The sequence below is a fragment of the Leucoraja erinacea genome, chromosome 3, assembly GCF_028641065.1.
Source record: "Leucoraja erinacea ecotype New England chromosome 3, Leri_hhj_1, whole genome shotgun sequence".
Classification (NCBI taxonomy): Eukaryota; Metazoa; Chordata; class Chondrichthyes; order Rajiformes; family Rajidae; genus Leucoraja; species Leucoraja erinaceus.
This window is the reverse complement of record NC_073379.1, coordinates 27,366,267-27,387,402: the sequence shown is the minus strand read 5'-3', so window position 1 is coordinate 27,387,402 and position 21,136 is coordinate 27,366,267. Positions and strand designations below refer to the sequence as shown.

The following is a 21,136-nucleotide window of genomic DNA, read 5'->3' as shown; positions in this document are numbered from 1 at the left end:
TTAACTCCTTTCACCCACCCCCACCCCACCCCTTTGAACATGCAGCCCTCTGCTCACTCATTACCAATCCCAATATTGTCACCAAACCCACTGACAAGGGTGGTGTCATTGTGGTCAGGCAGACTTGCCTCTACAATGCCAAAAGTCAGGCATCAGCTCTGAGTTACATCCTCACACCCACTACTTGTCTAGGACCCCGCTGACAAACACCAGGCCACCATCTCCCAAACTCACAGATCTTATCATGTCTGGAATATCCACTCCACAGTCTCCAACCTACTAACCCCGCAATGCTTGTTTCTATCTCCTTCGAGTCTGATGAGTACTATCCTGAAACATTATCTGTCTATTTCCCTCCACACATGCAGCCTGACTCTTCCTCCAGCAAGGATAGACACAAAATGCTGGAGTAACTAAATGAGCACAACACATGACAAATCAGTCATTTTCAGGTTCACAAGCAGCAAAACATTGGGTGCCACTGTTCCAAATCCTCGTTACCCATTTTTATTGACATCACGACATAGAAGAAGGCGCCAACTGTATTGCCAATTCAAAGTTGCAAGCAGGATGCACAGTCAACAAAGGCCTGCAGAAACGTTGAGCTGACAAGGAATTCAAAGACAGATACAAAGTGCTGGAGTAACTCAGCAGGATGGAACTGGAGGTTAGTAAAGCCCGTCCCACTTAGGTGATATTTTCGGCGACTAGGTTGTCGCCACATGGGCGCAGGGTGATGCCTGTACGGTCGTGAATAGTTTCAAGTCGCTTAAAGAGTCGTAATGTTTTTCTGGTCGCCGCTGGATTTTGAAATGTTCAAAACTGGGCTTGACGAAGCTTGTCTTCTCCTGTCGTAGGTGCTGTCGTAGGTTGTCACCAGGATGACGCAGGTTGCTGCCAGGTGACGTACGTTGTCGCCGGGTGCTAACTTCGGTGAATTCCATTGGCGACTACCTACGTCAACCTATGTCAAACGGAGACAGGTACCGACGACTGAATTGTCTTCAGTTGTCGCCGACAGGGTCGTTGCTTGTCGCGGGTGGACCTAGGCTGACTTCAGTTGTTGTAGGTTGTCACCTGTGTAGTCGTAGGCTGTCGTAGGTTATCGTAGGTGGACGTCCTAATGGGTCGGCGGTTGTTGGTAGCTTGACGTCGACTAGGTGGTAGGTTGTCCTAGCTTATTGTAGACATTGTCGTGTGGGGGGGAGGGGATCTAGTCGCCGCTTTTTCAGCAACCTGCTACGACTGTGACAGTCACAGGCAGTCGCCGAAAAAAATCGCCTAAGTAGGAAAAGCCCTTAAAGGCCAGAACAAAGCAGGGCTAAGGAAGGATGGGGCTTATAACAGCCCACTGTGAGATGTGAAGGATGAGTATATTCACAACAGAAGACACAAAGTGCTGTAGTAACTCAGCAGGTCAGGCAGCATCTCTGGAGAACAAGGACAGGTGATGTTTCGGTTTGGGACCCTTCTTCAGACCCAAAATGTAATTTATCCATGTTTTCCAGAGATGCTACCTGACCTGTTGAGTTACTCCAGCATCTAGTGCCCTTTTATTTAATAATATAAACCAGCATTTGCAGTCTCGCGTTTCTATATTCAGAACTGAGTTAGATAGATTTTTTAATATTTGAAGAGTTCAGGGAACAATCAATGAGATGAATTGTGCCAAGACAAAAGCAGCTGTGAACATATTTAGTGGCACAGAAGGTTCAAAGATTATTCCTACTAATATTTCTTATACAAACATATAAATGAACATCAGGAGGATATTTGATGGTTCATGTTTGTTTCATTTATGCTTGTGCTTCCCCACCCACACCCCCACATGCAACTTAATACATACTTGTTTACTCTGTTTTTATCACTTCGAGTCACAGGGCTGGACAGCAAGGAAGTAGGCTTTTTAGTCCAGTTTCAGCATGTAGACAGAGTTGTCCAACTGAGCTAGCCTCACTTGTTTGTGCCTGGTCCATATCCTCCCAAACTTTTATTATCCACGCACCCGTCTATTAGTGCCCTGTTAAGTATCAGAATTTTACTGGACGATACTCACCCAGTGAGTAAAACTTGTGAAAAACTTGCTCCTCTGGTCTCTTTTAAATCTTTCGCCTTTAACCTATGCCCTCTACTTTTAGACTCCCAAAAATGACTATCCCTTTTCACCTTCACCCTTCTTGATTTTATTGTCACCCCTCAGACTCTTTAACTCTAGGGAAAAATGACAGCCTCTTCTTACGACTCAAACCTATCCTTGTAAGTCCTTGTTCGCTTTCCAGTTTAACAGCATCTTTCAAATGTCAGGGTATCCAGAACTGTACACAGTCCTCTAAACGAGGCCTTACCAAAGTCTTGTACACTGGTCCCGTCAGGGGTTATGGGGAGAAGGCAGGAGAATGGGATTGAGATGGAGAGATAGATCAGCCTTGGTTGAATGGCAGAGCAGACTTGATGGGCCAAATGGCATAATTCTGTTCCTATGACTTATGAATATCTGCTCCAAGTACCTGTGTGACGTTCTCCCGCATTAAAAATAAACTCCACTCTTCTCCTACATAAACCTCCTTCCCTCCTATTGCATTTGTACTGGGGAACATTGAGCTGCCAATCCTGCGGTTCACTTGCACCTCCTCTAATCTCATCTACATTATCGCTGTTTCAGGTGTGGACTCCTATATATAGGCGAGACCCAGCGCAGACTGGGCGATCATTTTGCTGAACACCTTCGTTCAGTACGCCTTGGCCTATGTGATCTCCCAGTTGCCAAACACTTTAACTCCCATCCCCATAATGACCTTTCTGTTCTGGGTCTCCTCCACTGTCAAAGTAAGGACAAATTGGAGGAACATCACCTCATATTTCACTTGGGCAGCTTAAAAACCAACTGTATGAATCTTGATTTCTCTAACTTCAAGTAACCCTTGCTCCCCTCTCTCTCTCCTGCACCCTAGCCATTATATTATTATATTATGCAATCAACCCAGCGTGCACTATCAAATAAGATCAAATAGAACAGATTTTCCTACAACTTTAAGCTGTGCACGCCATACGCAAGAAGAAGAAGATCACTTTCTCCACATCCAACAATGGACCCATAATGGGCTCCACCTTCACCCTTACATTTTTGCATATCTTTAATTCATTTGTTCTATGTAACTTTTCACATCTCTGTTCCCTCTCTCCTGACTATTCCTTTTCTCCAGAGATGCCGACTGACCCCCTGAGTTACTCTAGCTTTTTGTGTCTTATCTTTGGTGTAAACCAACATCTGCAGTTCCTTCCTACACAAACATTCTTCGAATTCTGATTATGCAGACATGTAAAAGTAACAAAATGTGAACGGCATTAAAAATACCTGAGGTTTCTTGAACAAAACAAAAAAATGCTGAAGGATCTCAGCGGGTCAGGCAGCATCTGTGGATGGAAGTGGATAGGCAACATTTTGATTCTCTCAAAGAGCCCTGAACACAGACATGGAGCAGACTCGATGGGCCAAATGGCCTAATTCTTCTCCTCCGTCTTATGGTCTTATGTCTTATGTGATGAGGTTAATTAAACACAATTAGAACAAAGGGGACTTGGCGTGGGGGGGGACAAGAACAAAGAGAGACCATTGGGGACTAAATGGAATGCATTGTGACTTTGTTGGCTCCCTATATGTGGCGAGTCTTGGCATATTTGTGCATGCAAAATAAAGAATCTCACTATGACATGTCACATGTAATAATAAAGTATCATTCATTCATTCACAGGCGATTACATAAAATATTCCTGCACTTACAGGATTTTGCAATAAAAGAGAAGCCTTTGCAAGTCTGGAATGTAAAGGCAAACCACCCAAGTCAAATGTTAGCTTTAACACTTCAGCCTGTACAGTTCCTAAACACTAAGCTATAGAATATGCAGGTGTTCCACATTAAGAAAAAGGAAAAGGAAAAAACAGTTAATCTTCTGCGTTTTGCTGGAACCTTGCCATTTGGAAATGGTATACATAATATTTTAAAACTGCTCTCTCCCAGGAGCAACAGTGGAAAGAAAATGTTTCAGGGAAAATGTGTTTCAGTTAATTTTCCAGCTTAAAAATAGCTCCACAGCAAAAAACAAATGGCCATAACCAGTAAATGCAGAGCAGATCCATCTTCCCTTCTCCTCAACGGTGGCATATTTCAGTGGGTTCAGTGTTGGGCACCCATTTAAGTTCTCATTCATTTAAAACATTACTTTCACCAACACAATTTTTAGAATTCATAGTACAATAGGCAATTCTCGTTGTACAGAAGTCTGCTTGCTGCAGCAGTTTAAACCAACAGAGACCAAACCAGAATTGCAATCCATTGTCTGACTATCTTACAGTACTCCAAAATAAAAGACAAAGTCTTGGAGTAACTCAGCAGGTCAGGCAGCATCTCTTGAAAATATGTGATGTTTCGGCTCAGGGCCTTTTTTTAAACAGTACTCCATACAGCACCCAAACTTGATGTAACTGCCTGTGTTACTTGCACATTCAATTTAATTCATCTATTAGATATATATATCCAGAGTTGTTTGGGAGATCGTGTTCATTTGATGCTGTTCATATTTTGTAACTTTTATTTGGGCCTTTGAACTAAACCGCTCCCTCTATCCCAAGATATATTTTGTCAAACATCCTTGTAATTCATTTGTGAACAGTCACAGTCAAACAGCACAGAATCAGTCCTCTTGTGCCACTGAGTCAATGCCAACCAACAGACACCCGCACATTCCCATCAACTGTTCCCAGATTCAACCACTCAGCTAAAAAACTTAGGGCAGTTTACAATGCGCTAGGACGAGGAGGGGGGGGGGGAAAGAGACAGAAGAAGGGGGGGGGGGGGGGGGGGGGGGGGAGAGAGACAGGGGGGGGGGGGGGGAGACAGGAGGAGGGGGGGACAGGAGGGGGGGGGGGGGGAGAGGAGAGGGGTGGGGAGAGGAGAGAGGAGAGGAGAGGAGGGGAGAGGAGAGGAGATGGGGGGGAGAGAGGAGAGAGGGGGGGGAGGGGAGAGGAGATGGGGGGGGGGAGAGATGGGGGGAGGAGGAGAGAGGGGGGGGGGAGAGGATGGGGGAGAGAGATGGGGGGGGGGGGAGGAGAGATGGGGGGGGGGAGGAGGAGATGGGGGGGGAGGAGAGAGGGGGGGGGAGGGGGAGGAGAGGGGGGGGGGAGGAGAGATGGGGGGGGAGGAGAGATGGGGGGGGAGGAGAGATGGGGGGGGAGGAGAGATGGGGGGGGAGGAGAGATGGGGGGGAGGAGAGATGGGGGGGGGGGAGAGATGGGAGGGGGGAGGGGAGATGGGGGGAGAGAGAGATGGGGGGAGGAGAGAGGGGGGGGAGAGAGATGGGGGGGAGAGAGATGGGGGGGAGAAGAGATGGGGAGGGAGAGAGATGGGGAGGGAGAGGAGATGGGGGGAGGGAGAGGGAGATGGGGGAGGGAGAGGAGATGGGGAGGGGGGGGAGGGGGGAGGAGAGGAGATGGGGGGGGGAGGAGATGGGGGAGGGAGAGGAGATGGGGAGGGAGAGGAGATGGGGAGGGAGAGGAGATGGGGAGGGAGAGGAGATGGGGAGGGAGAGGAGATGGGGAGGGAGAGGGATGGGGGGAGGGAGAGGAGATGGGGGGAGGGGAGAGAGAGAGGGGGGGGGAGGGAGAGGAGATGGGGGGGAGGGAGAGGAGATGGGGGGGGGGGAGAAGAGATGGGGGGGGGGGAGAAGAGATGGGGGGGGGGAAGAGAGGGGGGGGGAGAAGAGATGGGGGAAGAAGAGAGGGGGGGAGAAGAGATGGGGGAGAAGAGATGGGAGGAGAGAAGAGATGGGAGGAGAAGAGAGGAGAGGGGAGGAGAAGAGATGGGAGGAGAAGAGATGGGAGGAGAAGAGATGGGAGGAGGAGAGAGGGGGGAGGAGAAGAGATGGGGAGGGAGAGGAGATGGGGAGGGAGAGGAGATGGGGAGGGGAGAGGAGATGGGGAGGGAGAGGGAGGGGGGGAGGGGAGAGGGAGAGGGGGAGGGAGAGGAGATGGGGGAGGGAGAGGAGATGGGGAGGGAGGAGGAGAGGGGGGAGGGAGAGGAGATGGGGAGGGAGAGGAGATGGGGGGAGGGAGAGGAGATGGGGAGGGAGAGGAGTGGGGGGGAGGAGAGGAGATGGGAGGGGGAAGAAGAGATGGGGGGGAGAAGAGATGGGGGAAGAAGAGATGGGGGGAGAAGAGAGATGGGGGGAGAAGAGATGGGGGAGAAGAGATGGGGGGAGAAGAGATGGGGGAGAGAAGAGATGGGAGAAGAGATGGGGGAGGGAGAGGAGATGGGGAGGGAGAGGAGATGGGGAGGAGGAGGAGATGGGGAGGGAGAGGAGATGGGGAGGGAGAGGAGATAGGAGGGGGGGAGGAGATGGAGGGGGGGGGGAGGAGATGGGAGGGAGAGGAGATGGGAGGGGGGGGGGGGGGGATAGGGGTAGTAGAGTGTCTTGTAGTGGGAGGCGTTTGGTCATGGGGTCTGACCTGGGGTATTTAAGGTCGGGTCACGCCCGGTCATGGGGTTGGAGTTGGAAGCAGCAGAGTGACAGTAATAAACACCGTTTCGTTCACATAATTTGCTTTCGCCTCATTCTTGGCTGGACTCCTGGAGTCCCCGCTACAACATATTGTTGTGCTGCTGAAGGAAGAATTTCATTATTCTATCTGGAACATATGACAGTGAAACACTCTTGAATCTTGACATTCAGGGTTCTCCATCAGGGCTAAATTAATTTTAGTTCATTCGCTCCGTTAAACTAGGCCACAACTGGAGTGTTGCATCCAACCCCTGTCGCCATGCTCCGAAGAGCATGAAGGCCCTTGAGGAGGTTCAGAAAAGATTAATGAGAATGATTTCAGGCTTGAGGGCTTTCAACTTTCAGGTTGGAATTGAAAAGCTTGGGTAATTCTCCTTGGAATAGGGACGGTTGAGAAGAGGTTTGAGTGTAAAAAATGATTACTAGTACTGACTGCGTAATTAGAAGGAAGCCGTTCCTATTATCAGATGGTTCAAGGAACATGATTTAAAATATGTGGAAAAGACACACGAGGGATTTGAGTAATCCTGAGTAATTGTTGCATGAAGGATTATGCCTGGATAGCACACGAACAAAAGCTTTTCTCTGTACCTCCGTAATTGAGATAATGACTAAACTAAACATAAGTTATTTAACCCAAAAGGTTCTGGGTAAGGTCTATTTTCTCCACAAAAAAACGGGCCACCTTTCTTCATCTTATTTCTCTCAACCAATTCCTTTCAATTATACAATTATGGAACATCACACAAACAACCTAGTGCATCAGTTCATTCTAGCAAACATGGATAATGTACCCCTCTAAACAGTACCTTCTATCTTGTCTTCAAACACTGATGGTTTCAATGTTGGAATAGATTCTTCCCTTGACTGCACAATTTCCACTCTTGAAAAGTCTATGATTTTAATTTCCATCGTGACTCCTGCAATGGATGTCTGATCAGTACCGGCCAAAGCAGCTTCAAAAGTTTTACTCAATGGCTTTTGATCAGTGCCTTTCCCTTCATCAATCACCACCGTGAGCGCCTGGTCAACTTCAGCCAAGGGGCCTTTTGCTGGATAGAAACAGAGAGTAAATAAACAAACAGAACACCTCAGATTACCATTCTGACTAAAACTACTGTCAGAGATCAAGAAGGTTGAAATTTGAAGAAACCTCATCCGTCATACATCAAGGTTAAATAAGTACCGTGAAAATCAGCTTATTCTGCTAAACGGATTATGTATGCCTCTATCATCGCAAAACAATACTTATTTTTTTCAAAAAAAGCCACAATGTGTTGGAGTAACTCAGTGGGTCAGACACATCATTGGAGAACATGGATGGGTGATACTCAAAGTGATGGAGTAACTTAGCGGGTCAGACAGCATCTCTGGAGAAAAAAAACGATAGGTGACATTTCGGGTCGGGACTCGACCTCCCGACCCAAAACGTCACCCATCCTTTCTATCCAGAGATGCTGCCTGCCTTGTTGAGTTACTCCAGCAATTTGTGTCTATCTTCGGGATACACCAGCATCTACAGTTCCTTTCTGCACATGGATAGGTGCCATTTCAGATTGTTTCCCGAACAAACCTAAAACAACACCTATCAATGTTATCCATAGGTGCTGTGACCCAATGAGTTACACCTGCACTGTCTCTTTTCTTTGTAAACCAGCATCTGCAGTTCCTTACGTTTACATAAAGTGCCATCGTATCGTATATGTCTTTTTCTTACTTTTTCCGTTACTTACCATTGTTTTCAATGGTTACGGTATCCATCAGCATCCCCGTCTGAATTTGTAAGTCTGCTTCCCCCAACACTTTCAAAACTGTGTCAGAAGGTTCTTTCTCCCATACTTTGCGAGGTTCATCTTTAATAAACAACTTAATAACTTCTCCAGACGTCTGGCATGCTGTTAAAAGCAAATGTGTTTGAACATTTCATTAATTAGTTGGACAGTACACAGTAACAAAAATCAATTCACATCAAGGCCCCCATTGCATCAGGTTTCTGCACCCACTCCGTTGCTATTGTAATCCTCACCATTATCACTGGAATCCTCACCAATTATTAAATACTAACATAACCTTCTTAAATCCCCCCGATGACACAGGCTGATCTGGGCAAGTTGGGCTGAATAGTCGGCGTGAGCAAGTTGGACTGAAGGGCCTATTTCCATGTTGTATGAATATAACCTTGCTGATCTTAGAAAGCAATGAGTACATGTAAATGTCTAATTCACATAAGTACAGATTAACTCTGCTGTCACATTATTCTATCTAGTGCATGAAAATTAATGACAATTCATAAATTGAATAAAAGCCACGAGAGCCAAAATTTTAAAAGCACAATCTCAGAGGCACAATTTATCAGTGAAAAGACAGATACAATGAAGGACAATTGAAGTTCACAAAATCTGCAATGCTGTGAAATAAAGAGAGAAGACTGGAAACACTCAGTGGGTAATGTGCATCAATAAAAGAAGAGCAACCCTGCTGGAATTTTTTTCAGATCACATCAGCACCATAGCTCCACATAGTCCTTGTCTGCAAGGGACAACAACGGATTTCCCCACAGATAAACATGGATATCATCATGGAGCAACATTGCCAAAGAGTGATACAGTATGGAAACAGGCCCTTCGGCCCAACTTGCCCACAACCTCCAACAATGTCCCATCTACACTCGTCCCACTTGCAGGCGCTGGGTCCATATCCTTCTAAACCTGTCCTATCCATGTACCTGTCTAACTGTTTCTTAAACAATGGGATAGTCCCAGCCTCAGCTACCTCTTCTGGCAGCTTGTTCCATACACCCACCCCCTTTGTGTGAAAAAGTTACCCCTTGGATTCCTATTAAATCTTTTCCCCTTCACCTTAAACCTATGTCCTCTGGTCCTTGATTCCCCTACTCTGGGCAAGAGACTGTGCATCTACCCAATCTATTCCTCTCATGATTTTGTACACCTCTATAAGATCACCCCTCATCCTCCTGTGCTCCATGGAATAGAGACCCAGCCTACTCAACCTCTCCCTATAGCTCACACCCTCTAGTCCTGGCAACATCCTCGTAAATCTTTTCTGAACCCTTTCAAGCTTGACAATATCTTTCCTATAACATGGTGCCCAGAACTGAACACAATATTCTAAATGCGGGGCCACCTACATCTTATACAACTGCAACATGACCTCCCAACTTCTATACTCAATACTCTGACTGATGATGGCCAAAGTGCCAAAAGCCTTTTTGACCATCTTATCTACCTGCAACTCGACCTTCAAGTAACCATGCACCTGTAATCCTTGATCCCTCTGCTCTACAACACTACCCAGAGGCCTACCATTTACTGTGTAGATCCTGTCCTTGTTTGACATTCCAAAATGCAAAACCTCACACTTCTCTGTATTAAATTCCATCAACGATTCCTCTGCCCACCTGGCCAATCGATCCAGATCCTGCTGCAATCTTTCAGAACCATCTTCACTATCTGCAAAACCACTCACTTTTGTATCATCAGCAAACTTGCTAATCTTGCCCTGTATGTCCTCATCCAAATCATTGATGTAGATGACAAACAGTAACAGGCCCAGCACCGAATCCTGAAGCACACCACTAGTCACAGGCCTCCAGTTCGAGAAGCAACCTTCCACCATCACCACCTGCTTCCTTCTATGGAGCCAATTTGCTATCCATTCAGCGATCTCTCCTTGGATCCAATGTAATCTAACCTTCCAGAGCAGTCGACCATGTGGAACCTTGTCGAATGCCTTACTGAAATCCGTGTACACAACATCTACAGCTCTGCCCTTGTCGACCTTTTTGGTTATGTCTTAAAAAAAACAGATTTGTGAAACACGACCTCCCACATATAAAACCATGCTGACTATCACTAATCTGCTCTTGCCCATCCAAATGCCTGTATATCCTATCCCTCAGAATACTCTCTAGTGACTTCCCAACTACAGATGTTGAGCTCACCGGCCTACAATTCTCAGTATTTTCCCTGCAGCCCTTCTTGAAAAGAAACACAACAGTTGCCCAAATCATTGATGTAAATGACAAACAGTAACAGGCGTACAGTTTTGGTCTCCTAATCTGTTTTGGTCTCCTAATCTGAGGAAAGACATTCTTACCATAGAGGGAGTACAGAGAAGGTTCACCAGACTGATTCCTGGGATGTCAGGACTTTCATATGAAGAAAGACTGGATAGACTCGGTTTGTACTCGCTAGAATTTAGAAGATTGAGGAAGGATCTTATAGAAACTTACAAAATTCTTAAGGGGTTGGACAGGCTAGATGCAGGAAGATTGTTCCCGATGTTGGGGAAGTCCAGAACAAGGGGTTACAGTTTAAGGATAAGGGGGAAATCTTTTAGGACCGAGATGAGGAAAACTTTTTTCACACAGAGAGTGGTGAATCTCTGGAATTCTCTCCCGCAGAAGGTAGTTGAGGCCAGTTCATTGGCTATATTTAAGAGGGAGTTAGATGTGGCCCTTGTGGCTAAAGGGATCAGGGGGTATGGAGAGAAGGCAGGTACAGGATACCGAGTTGGATGATCAGCCATGATCATATTGAATGCCGGTGCAGGCTCGAAGGGCCAAATGGCCTACTCCTGCACCTATTTTCTATGTTTCTATGTTACAACATTTGCCATCCTCCAGTCTTCCGGCACCTCTCCTGTATTTAAGAACGACTCGTAAATTTCAACCACGGCTCCTTCAATTTCCTCTCTAGTTTCCCGCAATATCCTTGGATATATCTGATCAGGCCCTGGAGATTTGTCTACCTTCGTACACAACAGTGCCTTCAGTATTTCTTTGACAGTAACACTGACTGCTCTCAAGACACTTCCATTGACTGCCCAAGTTTCTCCGTCCTACTGTCTTTCTCCTCGGTAAATACAGAGGAGAAATACTCATTGAGGACCTTCCCATATTCTGTGGCTCTACACAGAGGTGACCAATTTGATTCCTAGTTCCCCTATTCCCCCTTATCTATATAATTAAAAATCTCATTTTGACCACTTCCTGTCTGCACTGTATATTGATTTTAGAAATCAATCTTACTCAGTCCTCCTCCGCTGAGCCAGCCCAGAGGATTTTTCCCAACGATGAAAAATAAAAAAGTTATGAATGTTTAAAAAAACTTGAGATCACCTGATTGGTCCTCTCGCATGTCAATCACCACAATGAAGGTAACGCCCCTTCCGGGGGTGCGGGGGGGCAGGACTATAAAACCCGGATGCCTGGACGCGATTCAGTCACTATGCAAGATTGTGAGGGAGAGGCCACGACTGTCATTCTAAGCTGTGAATCAACTGAACTACGAGTCTGCAATGTACTTGCAATAAATGATTTGTTAGCCCTTAATGAAAATGCCATGAGTTGTATTGCCTGCTGCCCTGCCTGTGCTTGAAACTGCAATGCTTTATTAGGTCCAACTGTGTTTGGAAGGAATAAATGCTTTATTAGGTCCGACTGTGTTTGGAAGGAATAAATGCTTTATTAGGTCCAAAAGTCCCGCTCTTTTTGTGACTTCCGCTTAGTGGACAGGTCGCACTGATTGCGCAATTTCTGGTGAGTGCAGAGGTCACGCTGATTGCGGAAGTGCCGCTGACTGCGGAAGCCCCACAGTGGAGAGGCCGCGCTCAGCCGTGTGAGTAGATTTAAGAAAGTTTACTGTCATATATATGGTGTGTGAGTCAGTGAATGTGAGTGTGTGAGTCTGTAACTCTATGCTGTGAAATGGGGACTTCAACCCGTGGCTGTTCACTTTCCCCAGGAGTTTCAAGTGGGAGACAGACCATCGTACAGCAGATTAATGTTCAGTGTTGGCTCACAAACAGAGTGATTCTCAGTTCCTGGGTTAATATGAACCCGTTTACCAGCAGGATTGACCTGCTATCAAGTTATACAAGCTTATCGAAAGATGTGATGAGCAAGTCAAGTCAAAACGGGTTAGAAGAGCTAATCGAAAGGATAACAAAGAAATGAATAAGGCTTGTAGCCATAAAGGCAAGAGGAGAATGCATCCAAAGCAAATTGTAATTTCACATATTTTATCAGTAACTGAAGTGTTTCAGTACTGCAAGGATAAACAATTGCTTGCATTGTTTTCATTTAAGGCTGTAGGTTGAAGGTGCAACAACAGTGGCTGACATTGTTGGCCAATATTACGCTAAACAAGAAGATTGAGCTACAATATAAATATTGGCCTTTTTTGTTTCAAAGATAAAGCCATTCCATACAAACACTTATTTTGTATTAATATGCAGTCCATGCATTTCTATTAATTCAAAATAGTTTTCTCATTGTTCCTCTGTATATAAATCATTGAAATTTAAAATGCTGGTAGAGTTAGCATTTGGAAAGGCATATTGTATGTCGGTCTTGCACATCGTATGCAATTATTTAGGGCACTGCAAACATTGTTACGAAACTCATGTCTTTACTGAAAGGAGAGGTATACTTGCGACAGTCATATATGGCCTTGGTGAGCTCTCAATTGACATACAGTGTACAATTTGGTCTCCTTACTTAAAAAAAGATTTACTTGCTATAGAGGGAACACATGGCAGATTCATAAGTCGCTCAACATATGGTGGATTTGTTATATGAGAATACATTGAGTAGGCTGGGCCTCTTTTTCTTAGCTAAGAAGAAGTGGCTTCATTGAAATATACAAAATGCTTTGAGATTATTGTACTTGGGTTGACCTTGGGAGATGCTTCTCAGGATACAGAGTCAAGAACTAGGGGGTCACCATTACATAATTGATGAAATGGCGAGAAATTAATTGGGTTTGAGGAATTGTTCAATGAGAAGGGAAGATGAAGCCTTTCATCGTGAGTTTGGAATAAAAACAAACAATCTTATTAATAGGGATAATGTTGAATCTTTGAAATTCTGTATCATGGAATGCTGTGGTTGGCGTGGCATTGATTACAGAAATTCAAAAAAGAGATCAATAGATTCCTGAGTATTGAAGGAATCAAGAGATATGAGGAAAGGGCAGACAAATTATGCGAGGGATCAGCCAACACACGTTGAATGGTGCAGCAGGCTTGAGGGTCAGAATGGCCGATTTATGCTCTTAATTCTTATGTAGAAAGGAAATGGACCAAAGATGGGGCACATTGATTCTTTCCACTGGGATAAGGAATTGCTGGATGAGAAGGGAAGATTGGGCTCATCATCTCTTGAGTTTAAAAGAATAAGCAACACTTATCAAAAGAGATAGTAGACAAAAATGCTGGAGAAACTCAGCGGGTGAGGCAGCATCTATGGAGCGAAGGAAATAGGCAATGTTTCGGGTCAAGACCCTTCTTCAGACTGATGTGGGGGTGGGGGGGCGGGAAGAAGAAAGGAAGAGGCGGAGACAGTGGGCTGTGAGAGAGCTGGGAAGGGCAGGGGAAAGAAGGAGAAAGCAGGGACTACCCAAAATTGGAGAAGTCAATGTTAAAAAGAGATAATGTTTCTTTTTACTGGGGTATTAAAAACAAGCAGTCACACTCAAAAGACGGCATTGGTCATTTTGGATGTGGAAGTGCATCGTTGCAACCTTCTACACATTAGCTATGGATGCATTTTTGTCAGGTTTATTTAAGATAGAGATCAAAAGATTTTGGGATATTAATGGGAATCAAGTGGTTATTAAAGGAATTTGGCCTCCAATTGGAGACCAAAGACACTCAGCTTAAACGCAACCCGCTGAAATGTAAGTTTCGGATCCCTGAAGTTACCAATGTTGGGCATATTCTCACAAGTGATGATCTCAGAACAGATCCATCAAAAACTGTTGCGATCAATGAAATGCCGGTTCCTGCCGATGTTACAGCACCAAAGAGCTTTTGATATCCTCAAGTTGCAGCTGGCCAGCGCACCCACCCTCGCCTACTTTGCTTTGGATTTACCAGTAACACTCACATGTGATGCATCCCTGTACAGACTTGGCGCTACTTGCCTGCAGACCACCACCAATGGCGATTGCAAGCCTGTTTCATATGCCTCCTGCACACTGACCGACACTGAACAATGCTTCGCCCACATTGAAAAAGAATTGCTCGCAGTGGTTTTTGCCTGCACTAAATTCAAATACTTTATTTTTGGGAAGTCTGTGACTGTAGAAACAGACCACCAGACGCTGGTCACTATCTTGAATAAACCCATCCACGCCGTTCCGGCTTGCCTGCAACGGATGATGATGCAGCTGAAGCGTTTTGATTTCAACATTGTCTACAAAAAGGGCAAGGACATGCACAAAGCTGACATGCTATCAAGGGCCCCACGCAAAAACCAGCGAACAACAGCCCTCTGAACAGGACCAGTTCTCAATAATGAAGGTATGGTATGTTCCCACTGATTGCCTAAGCAGCCTGGCAGAGCACACGGCTGCTGACGAGGCTTTACAATTGCTGTCTGCAGTCATCCGCCGTGGCTGGCCGGATAAACAACACAGCACCCTGCTCACGATCTGCCCATACTTCCTGGTTTACGACGAGCTGGTGATACAGGACGGGATTATAGTCAAGGGTCACAAAGCAGTTGTTCCTGCCATTCTCCGAGACAAGTACTACGATGCCGTCCACAGGGGCCACCCCGGTGTGGAGGCAACCTTACAACGTGCGCAGAGCATGTTTTACTGGCCTAGCATGACCAACACATACGTGAAAAAACTGAAGTCTGTGCCATCTGCAAAAGCCTGACACCACACCAGCAGAAGCAGCCCTTACTGTCGCGCCCGGATCCTCCTCTACCGTGGTCCACGGTAGCCATTGACATATTCGAATGGCATGGGAAACGCTATCTGGTTCTCGTCGACTCATACTCTGGTTTGATATTGATCTACTCCGAGCCATCCCATCTGAAGTAGTTATCACAAAGTTACAATGCCATTTCTCCGTGCATGGTTCCCATGCATGCCTTCTATCCAACAACGGCAGTCAGTTCACCAGCCAGCTCTTCAGAAACTTTGCTCAACGATGGGACTTTCGACATATCACAGCAGCCCTGAGTTTCCGCAGTTCAACGCAGCAAAACTACTAATGGAGCGTTCTTATCATAAAACCCAACGTCTACCTGGACCTGCTCAATTTAAGGAACATTGCCAGGGATCCCATACTGGGTTCTCCAGCCCAACGACTGATGTCTCGTCAAACCTGTGCTGCACTGCCTGTACCCCAGCAGCTTCTGCAGCCACAGGTCCGTTCTCCGCCCGTGGTCCAGAAAAAACTACAATTCAAACGTGATGCACAAAAAATGATTTTTTGACAAGTCCAGCAAGCCACTTAAACCTCTCTCCAGTGGACAGGTTGTTCGCCTCCAGACCAACAAGGGCTTTGGCCGTCTGTGTCATATCCACAGCCTTGCTAAAGAACCGCGCTCCTACCTGGTTAGCGTGGATGGGGCCATTTACAGACGCAACCGTCAACATCTCCTTCCCATGAAGGAACCACGTCCTGCGGCTCCCTATCCAGAGGTCTCGTGTTTTGTAGACCCTCCCATTACCGGGCCAACTGCTCAACAGCCAGAGACTGTGTCCCCCGCGGCCTCTCCACGACACTCAGCGCCCAGCTTGCCTATTTCACCAATCGGTGGGTCCTCCACTCTTTGGTTCCTCCACTTGGCAGGTCTCCGGTTCCGTCCCCGGGCACTTCATCGGTGAAATGAGGAAACGCGATTTGTACTACACATGTGCCGGACGGGTCAGCAGGCCACCCTTAGATACGGTGATTTTGTGTAACCATCTATACTTCCTCATATACGTTATTAGTGTTTTGGCTACTGTAATGTTTAGCCACATGTATCCACGTATCTATGCTTTATTTTGTTTCTACAAGGAAAGATGTAGATTGGTTACTTCTTATTAACCAATTGTAGTGCTTGTTAGTAGAAGCTCCGCCTTATATGCAGTTTATATTATCCGGAGTTTGCTTACGTAATTTAGTCTGATATCAGCCATAATCTTTCTGAATGCTAAAATAGGCGCCAGGGGTCAAATGGCCTTTTTTTCCCCCAGCTTTTACTTGTCATGCATGTAATTGCCATGATCAATGAGAAAAATGCCACAGCACAGAGGTTTATGAAGAAGTGACAGAATTTGTCTTACAGTCTGGTTTCTCTAATTAATGATGTAAACATTATTTGAACTAGAATTACCCAATGAATACTTCCAGCTAAACAGGGGGCTTGGAAAGCTGCAAAAAATTGGAAGAAAATGAAAACTGATTTACCTGTCTGGGAACCCAAATTATAACACCAGTTTATGTACCCTTCTCCCCAAATTAATAGAACTTTGTGAACATTGCCAAGGTTAAGCTTAGGGGACAGAAGTGAACAGCGGCAATGAGATGGTTTAACAAGATAGCAGCACACAACTTGCCCAGAAATGTCTCACGAGGCTTACTCAACGTCGACACAATGCTTAAAAGCTGAGAAACAAGGAACTGCAGATGTTGGTTTATAAAAAAAGACTCAAAGTGTTGGAGTAATAAAAATCAATGGGTCAAGCAGCATCTCTGGAGAACATGGATAGGTGACTTTCAGGTCGGGCCCCATAAAACTGTGAGCCATTATCTAATGCTATTGGCATGACAACAGGCTTTTATGGCCAAGTTATTACTAACATTTTTTTTTAATTTTGTACTTGAAGGGTACAAGATGGCACCTAAAACATGGCGACTCTTGTGTACTGACTCAGTGTGGTCTACTATCTTACTCTCTTATACTTAGCATGATTGTGCTTACTATGTAGTAGCATTGTCATGGAACTGTATGCTAAAAGGAATTTCACTCTACTTAGGTACAAGTGACAATAAAGTACAATTCAACTATTATATTTGTTCTGGGGACAGTCACCAGCACTAAAATAAAGGGGTCACAGGGTAAAGGGGAGCCTAAAAGGAAATAATCAGCCTTTAAGAATCATCATGTTTGGGTCAAAACAGCCTGCCAAGGCATTTCTGTGCAATTTATCCACTCGCCTCCAGCTAATATGTTGTTGAAATCAAATCTGCCTTCACCATTGTATTTTAGAATAAAGCAGTAAATATTTCTTACCCTCATAGTTTATCTCTGAGCCGGTGTCTTCAAGTGTTAGTTGGGCGAGAGGAATGACGGGCGGAGGCTCTGCTTCCCATTTTTTCCTTTCCCCTGCCAAATGGGGGCCATCCTCCAACTGTGCTTCAGGCTGTGGGCCATTTCCGGGAGAAGTCACAGCACTGTCCCCTTGCCACACAGTCCCCTTGTCCCCTGCATCTGAATCGGGACTATCTTGAGTTTTAATATTTTGATTTAGCCTGCGTAAAATATCTTGCTTTTCCTTCTGAAAAATAAAAATTTCAAAAATATGAACAGCCACCTGCAATTTTCCAACACATTCACAATTCAGGAAACCAAATACATACAGTAAATGGAAATGTCACAAAGGGTTTTGTTTTAAGAACAATGCACAGAGAGTACATAAAGTTGAATTAATTAAATAAAGAATAAGTCAAATGACATTGATCAATACTCTTCATGTTTGCGGTTCAGAGCCTGCATGTTCACAGACGTCCCACCCCAGTCGGGCAGAAGATACAAAAGCTTGAAAGTGCGTACCACAAGACTAAAGGGCCTGCCCCACTTGGCAATTTTTCGGCGACTGTCGGCATCATTGACTGACGTATCAGGTCACCGAAAAAGTCGCGGCATGACAACGTATTGATGTGCGGTGTCTCCTCAAGTGTCGCAACATTTTTTTTGTCGCCGCTGGATTTTGAAATGCTCAAAATCTTTCGGTGACCTGATACATTAGTCAATTATGCCGGCAGTTGCCAAAAAAAATCGGCAAGTGGGACAGGCCCTTCAGGAATAGTTTCTTCTCTTTTATCCTCCCATAAGCCAGGGTACGGTCCAATTCACCTCTACCCTATTGCGGACATTGCACCTTGTCTCGGGAACTGGTGCACTACAATGCTGGGAACTATATTTTGCACTATGTATTTTTTTGATTCTACATATGGTACTCAAGTTTGGATTGATTATATTTAAGTATAGTGTTAGCTGTTTTGATTGAATAGCATGTAAAACAAAGCTTTTCACTGCATCTGACAAATAATAAATCATAAATTACTTATGGGTACAAAGAGGTGGGAAAATGCACCACGAAATGTGCTATGGATAACACCAGTTTTTCTGAAGTGTATAAAATCATGGGAATAGGGCGAATGCTGTCTTTTACCTAGTGTAGAGGAATCAAGGACCAGAGAAGATAAGTTAAAGTGAGAGGGGCAGGATTTAATAGGTATTCGACGACCAATTTCTTCACACAAACGGTGATAGGTATATGGAACAAGCTGCCAGAGAGGGTTGTTTGAGGCAGGCACTATAACAACATTTAAAAGATATTTGGACAGGTACATGGACAGGCAAGGTTCAGAGGGATATTGGCTATATGCCAGCAGTGTGGACATGGTGTCGTGGTCAGAATGTGCAAGTTGGGCCAGAGGGCCTGTTTCCGCACTGAATGACTGAGTCTAAGCCGTGAAATATACTGGAATCTTACTTCCATTATTAGTAAATGGATTGAACTTGCCAAAAGAGCCCTTAATTTCAGCAGCAGCAGGGTCTGCAGCAGCAATTAAATGCTGGCCACTGCTGTCTTCAATTAACTAATTGCTGCAGCAGAACAGGACACAGCTGTGCTGCTTTAATTGACTGCGGTTCTCAAATACTGAGGGCAGCTTGATTCAATAGTACTTAATAATTGTTGTAACAGCAGGAGAATCAGACCTGGATTAGTAGCTTCAGTTAACTGCTAGTAACTGCAGATCAGTTCATTAACATGGGCTCAGGTGAACACTGGGTCACATGAGCACAAAACGAATGGGGTTGGCGGTTTTACGGGCAGGGCCATTTGATTGAAAGCTAGCAAATTGGTTGTAGGCTTGAATTGCATATGCCTGTAAATCCCTTCATGTTTAGTGTTATTACACTATGTTCTGTCAAGATTAACCTGATATCTGGATGGAACTCAGACTGAAATTCCAAGCACAAAGTAATGGCCCTGTCCCACTGTACGAGTTCATTCAAGTGCTCTCCCGAGTTTTAAAAAAAATCAAACTCGTGGTAAGCACGTAGAATGAACGTAGGGGTACGTCTGAGCATGGGGATGTCTCTTAGCGGCTCGTAATGCCAACGGCAGGTACTCTGGAAGACTCGCTAACGGCAGGTAAGCTCGGGAAGACTCGTGAAGATTTTTCAACATGTTAAAAAAATATCCACGAAAGCCCCGAGTACTTACGAGTGGCCATTACCGTAAATCTCCGAGTTTGAATCAGGGCAAACTCTTGAATGAACTCGTACAGTGGGACACTGCTTTAACAAGTAATGTTCGTACATATGTAGCACCTTTCATGACCTTATACTTTGCAGCTAATTTTACTTCGGAGTCACGTGCGTGATTCCGTGAAGATCCCAGCGCAGTGCGCATGTGCGGCATTATCGCACAGCTGTGCAGAACGCGGCCAGCGGGAGTCGGCAGCTCCCGCATCCAAGGAACGTGAGGTAAGTACTTACCTTAATCGGGCCTTGTGGTTTTTTGCTCCAGGGGGAGCAAAGTAGAGAGGCAGCGGGCCCCGTTTCGACTCCAGCGAAGGAGCCGAAGGAGCTTTAGAAAAAAGGTTTGCGATAATGACCAGATTTAATTTTGATGATAAACAAAGTAGATATTTTTTGGAAGATCATAGATCACGGCCTTGCTCTTTTCAAAATAAACAGATCATGGGATATTTCAATATCCACAGCGGCACAGTTGCTGCCTTACAGCACCAAAGACCCGGGTTCAATCCTGTCCTCGGGGCTGTCTCTATGGAATTTGTACATTCTCCCAGTGACTGCGTGGGTTTTCTCCAGCTGCACCGGTTTCTTCCCACATTCCAAAGATCTACAGGTGTGTGGGATAATTGGCTTCTGTAAATTGTCCTGAATGTGCAGGATAGTGTTAGTATTCGGGTAATCACTGATTGTTGTGGACTCTGTGGGCCGAATGGCCTGTTTCCACGCTTCATCTCTAAAGTCTAAAGCATATCCATCTGCGAACGCAAACAAGTTCTTGGGTTTAACATTTCATCAGAAAAATAGCACATCTGACGATGTAGCATTTCCTCGGTACTGTACTGTCAGAGAACAAATGCAATACCCAATCCTTGTTAATATTGAGCTTCGCGCCAGCACAATTTTGTCTGTTTGCTGCTAAGTGGAAAGAGCTTCTCACACTGCAGTTTATCTCTATGACCTGTAATACTGGTAGCAGGTAGCCCCATGCAATGTTGGTCCTGTTAATCCTGGCTAAATTGGAGAGGCTAGAACTTCAAAATGGGGTAAAAGCTTCAGGGTTGCTGGGAGATTTGGTCAATTTGGAATTGCTCTCTGCAGAGCTGGGACAAGCTGTGGAGTGGTGCCAGTGTGTCTAGATACACTGCAAGAAAAGAATAAGAACATCTGCAGACTCTGTCAATTAGGTGTAAAATGCATAGAATGGATTGGATGGCTGCAAACCAGACATACACCTTGTAACTAATTGTAAATAATGTTGCAGAGTTCAACTTTGCCGAGTGT

The 21,136-nt window shown here is 45.2% G+C and overlaps 1 protein-coding gene across 7 annotated transcripts in view; it reads right to left on the bottom strand.

Annotated features, from left to right (window-relative positions):
* nek1 (NIMA-related kinase 1) overlaps nt 1-21,136 on the bottom strand; it is a 166,353-nt gene that overhangs the window by 41,077 nt on the left and 104,140 nt on the right. For all 7 annotated transcript variants that reach the window (XM_055632331.1, XM_055632334.1, XM_055632335.1 and 4 more), the window contains 3 exons: nt 17,597-17,861; nt 8,289-8,450; nt 7,365-7,607 (listed from right to left, as the gene is read on the bottom strand). In XM_055632331.1, coding sequence (XP_055488306.1) covers nt 7,365-7,607; nt 8,289-8,450; nt 17,597-17,861 — 670 coding nt within the window. The remainder of the gene's footprint in view (nt 1-7,364; nt 7,608-8,288; nt 8,451-17,596; nt 17,862-21,136) is intronic.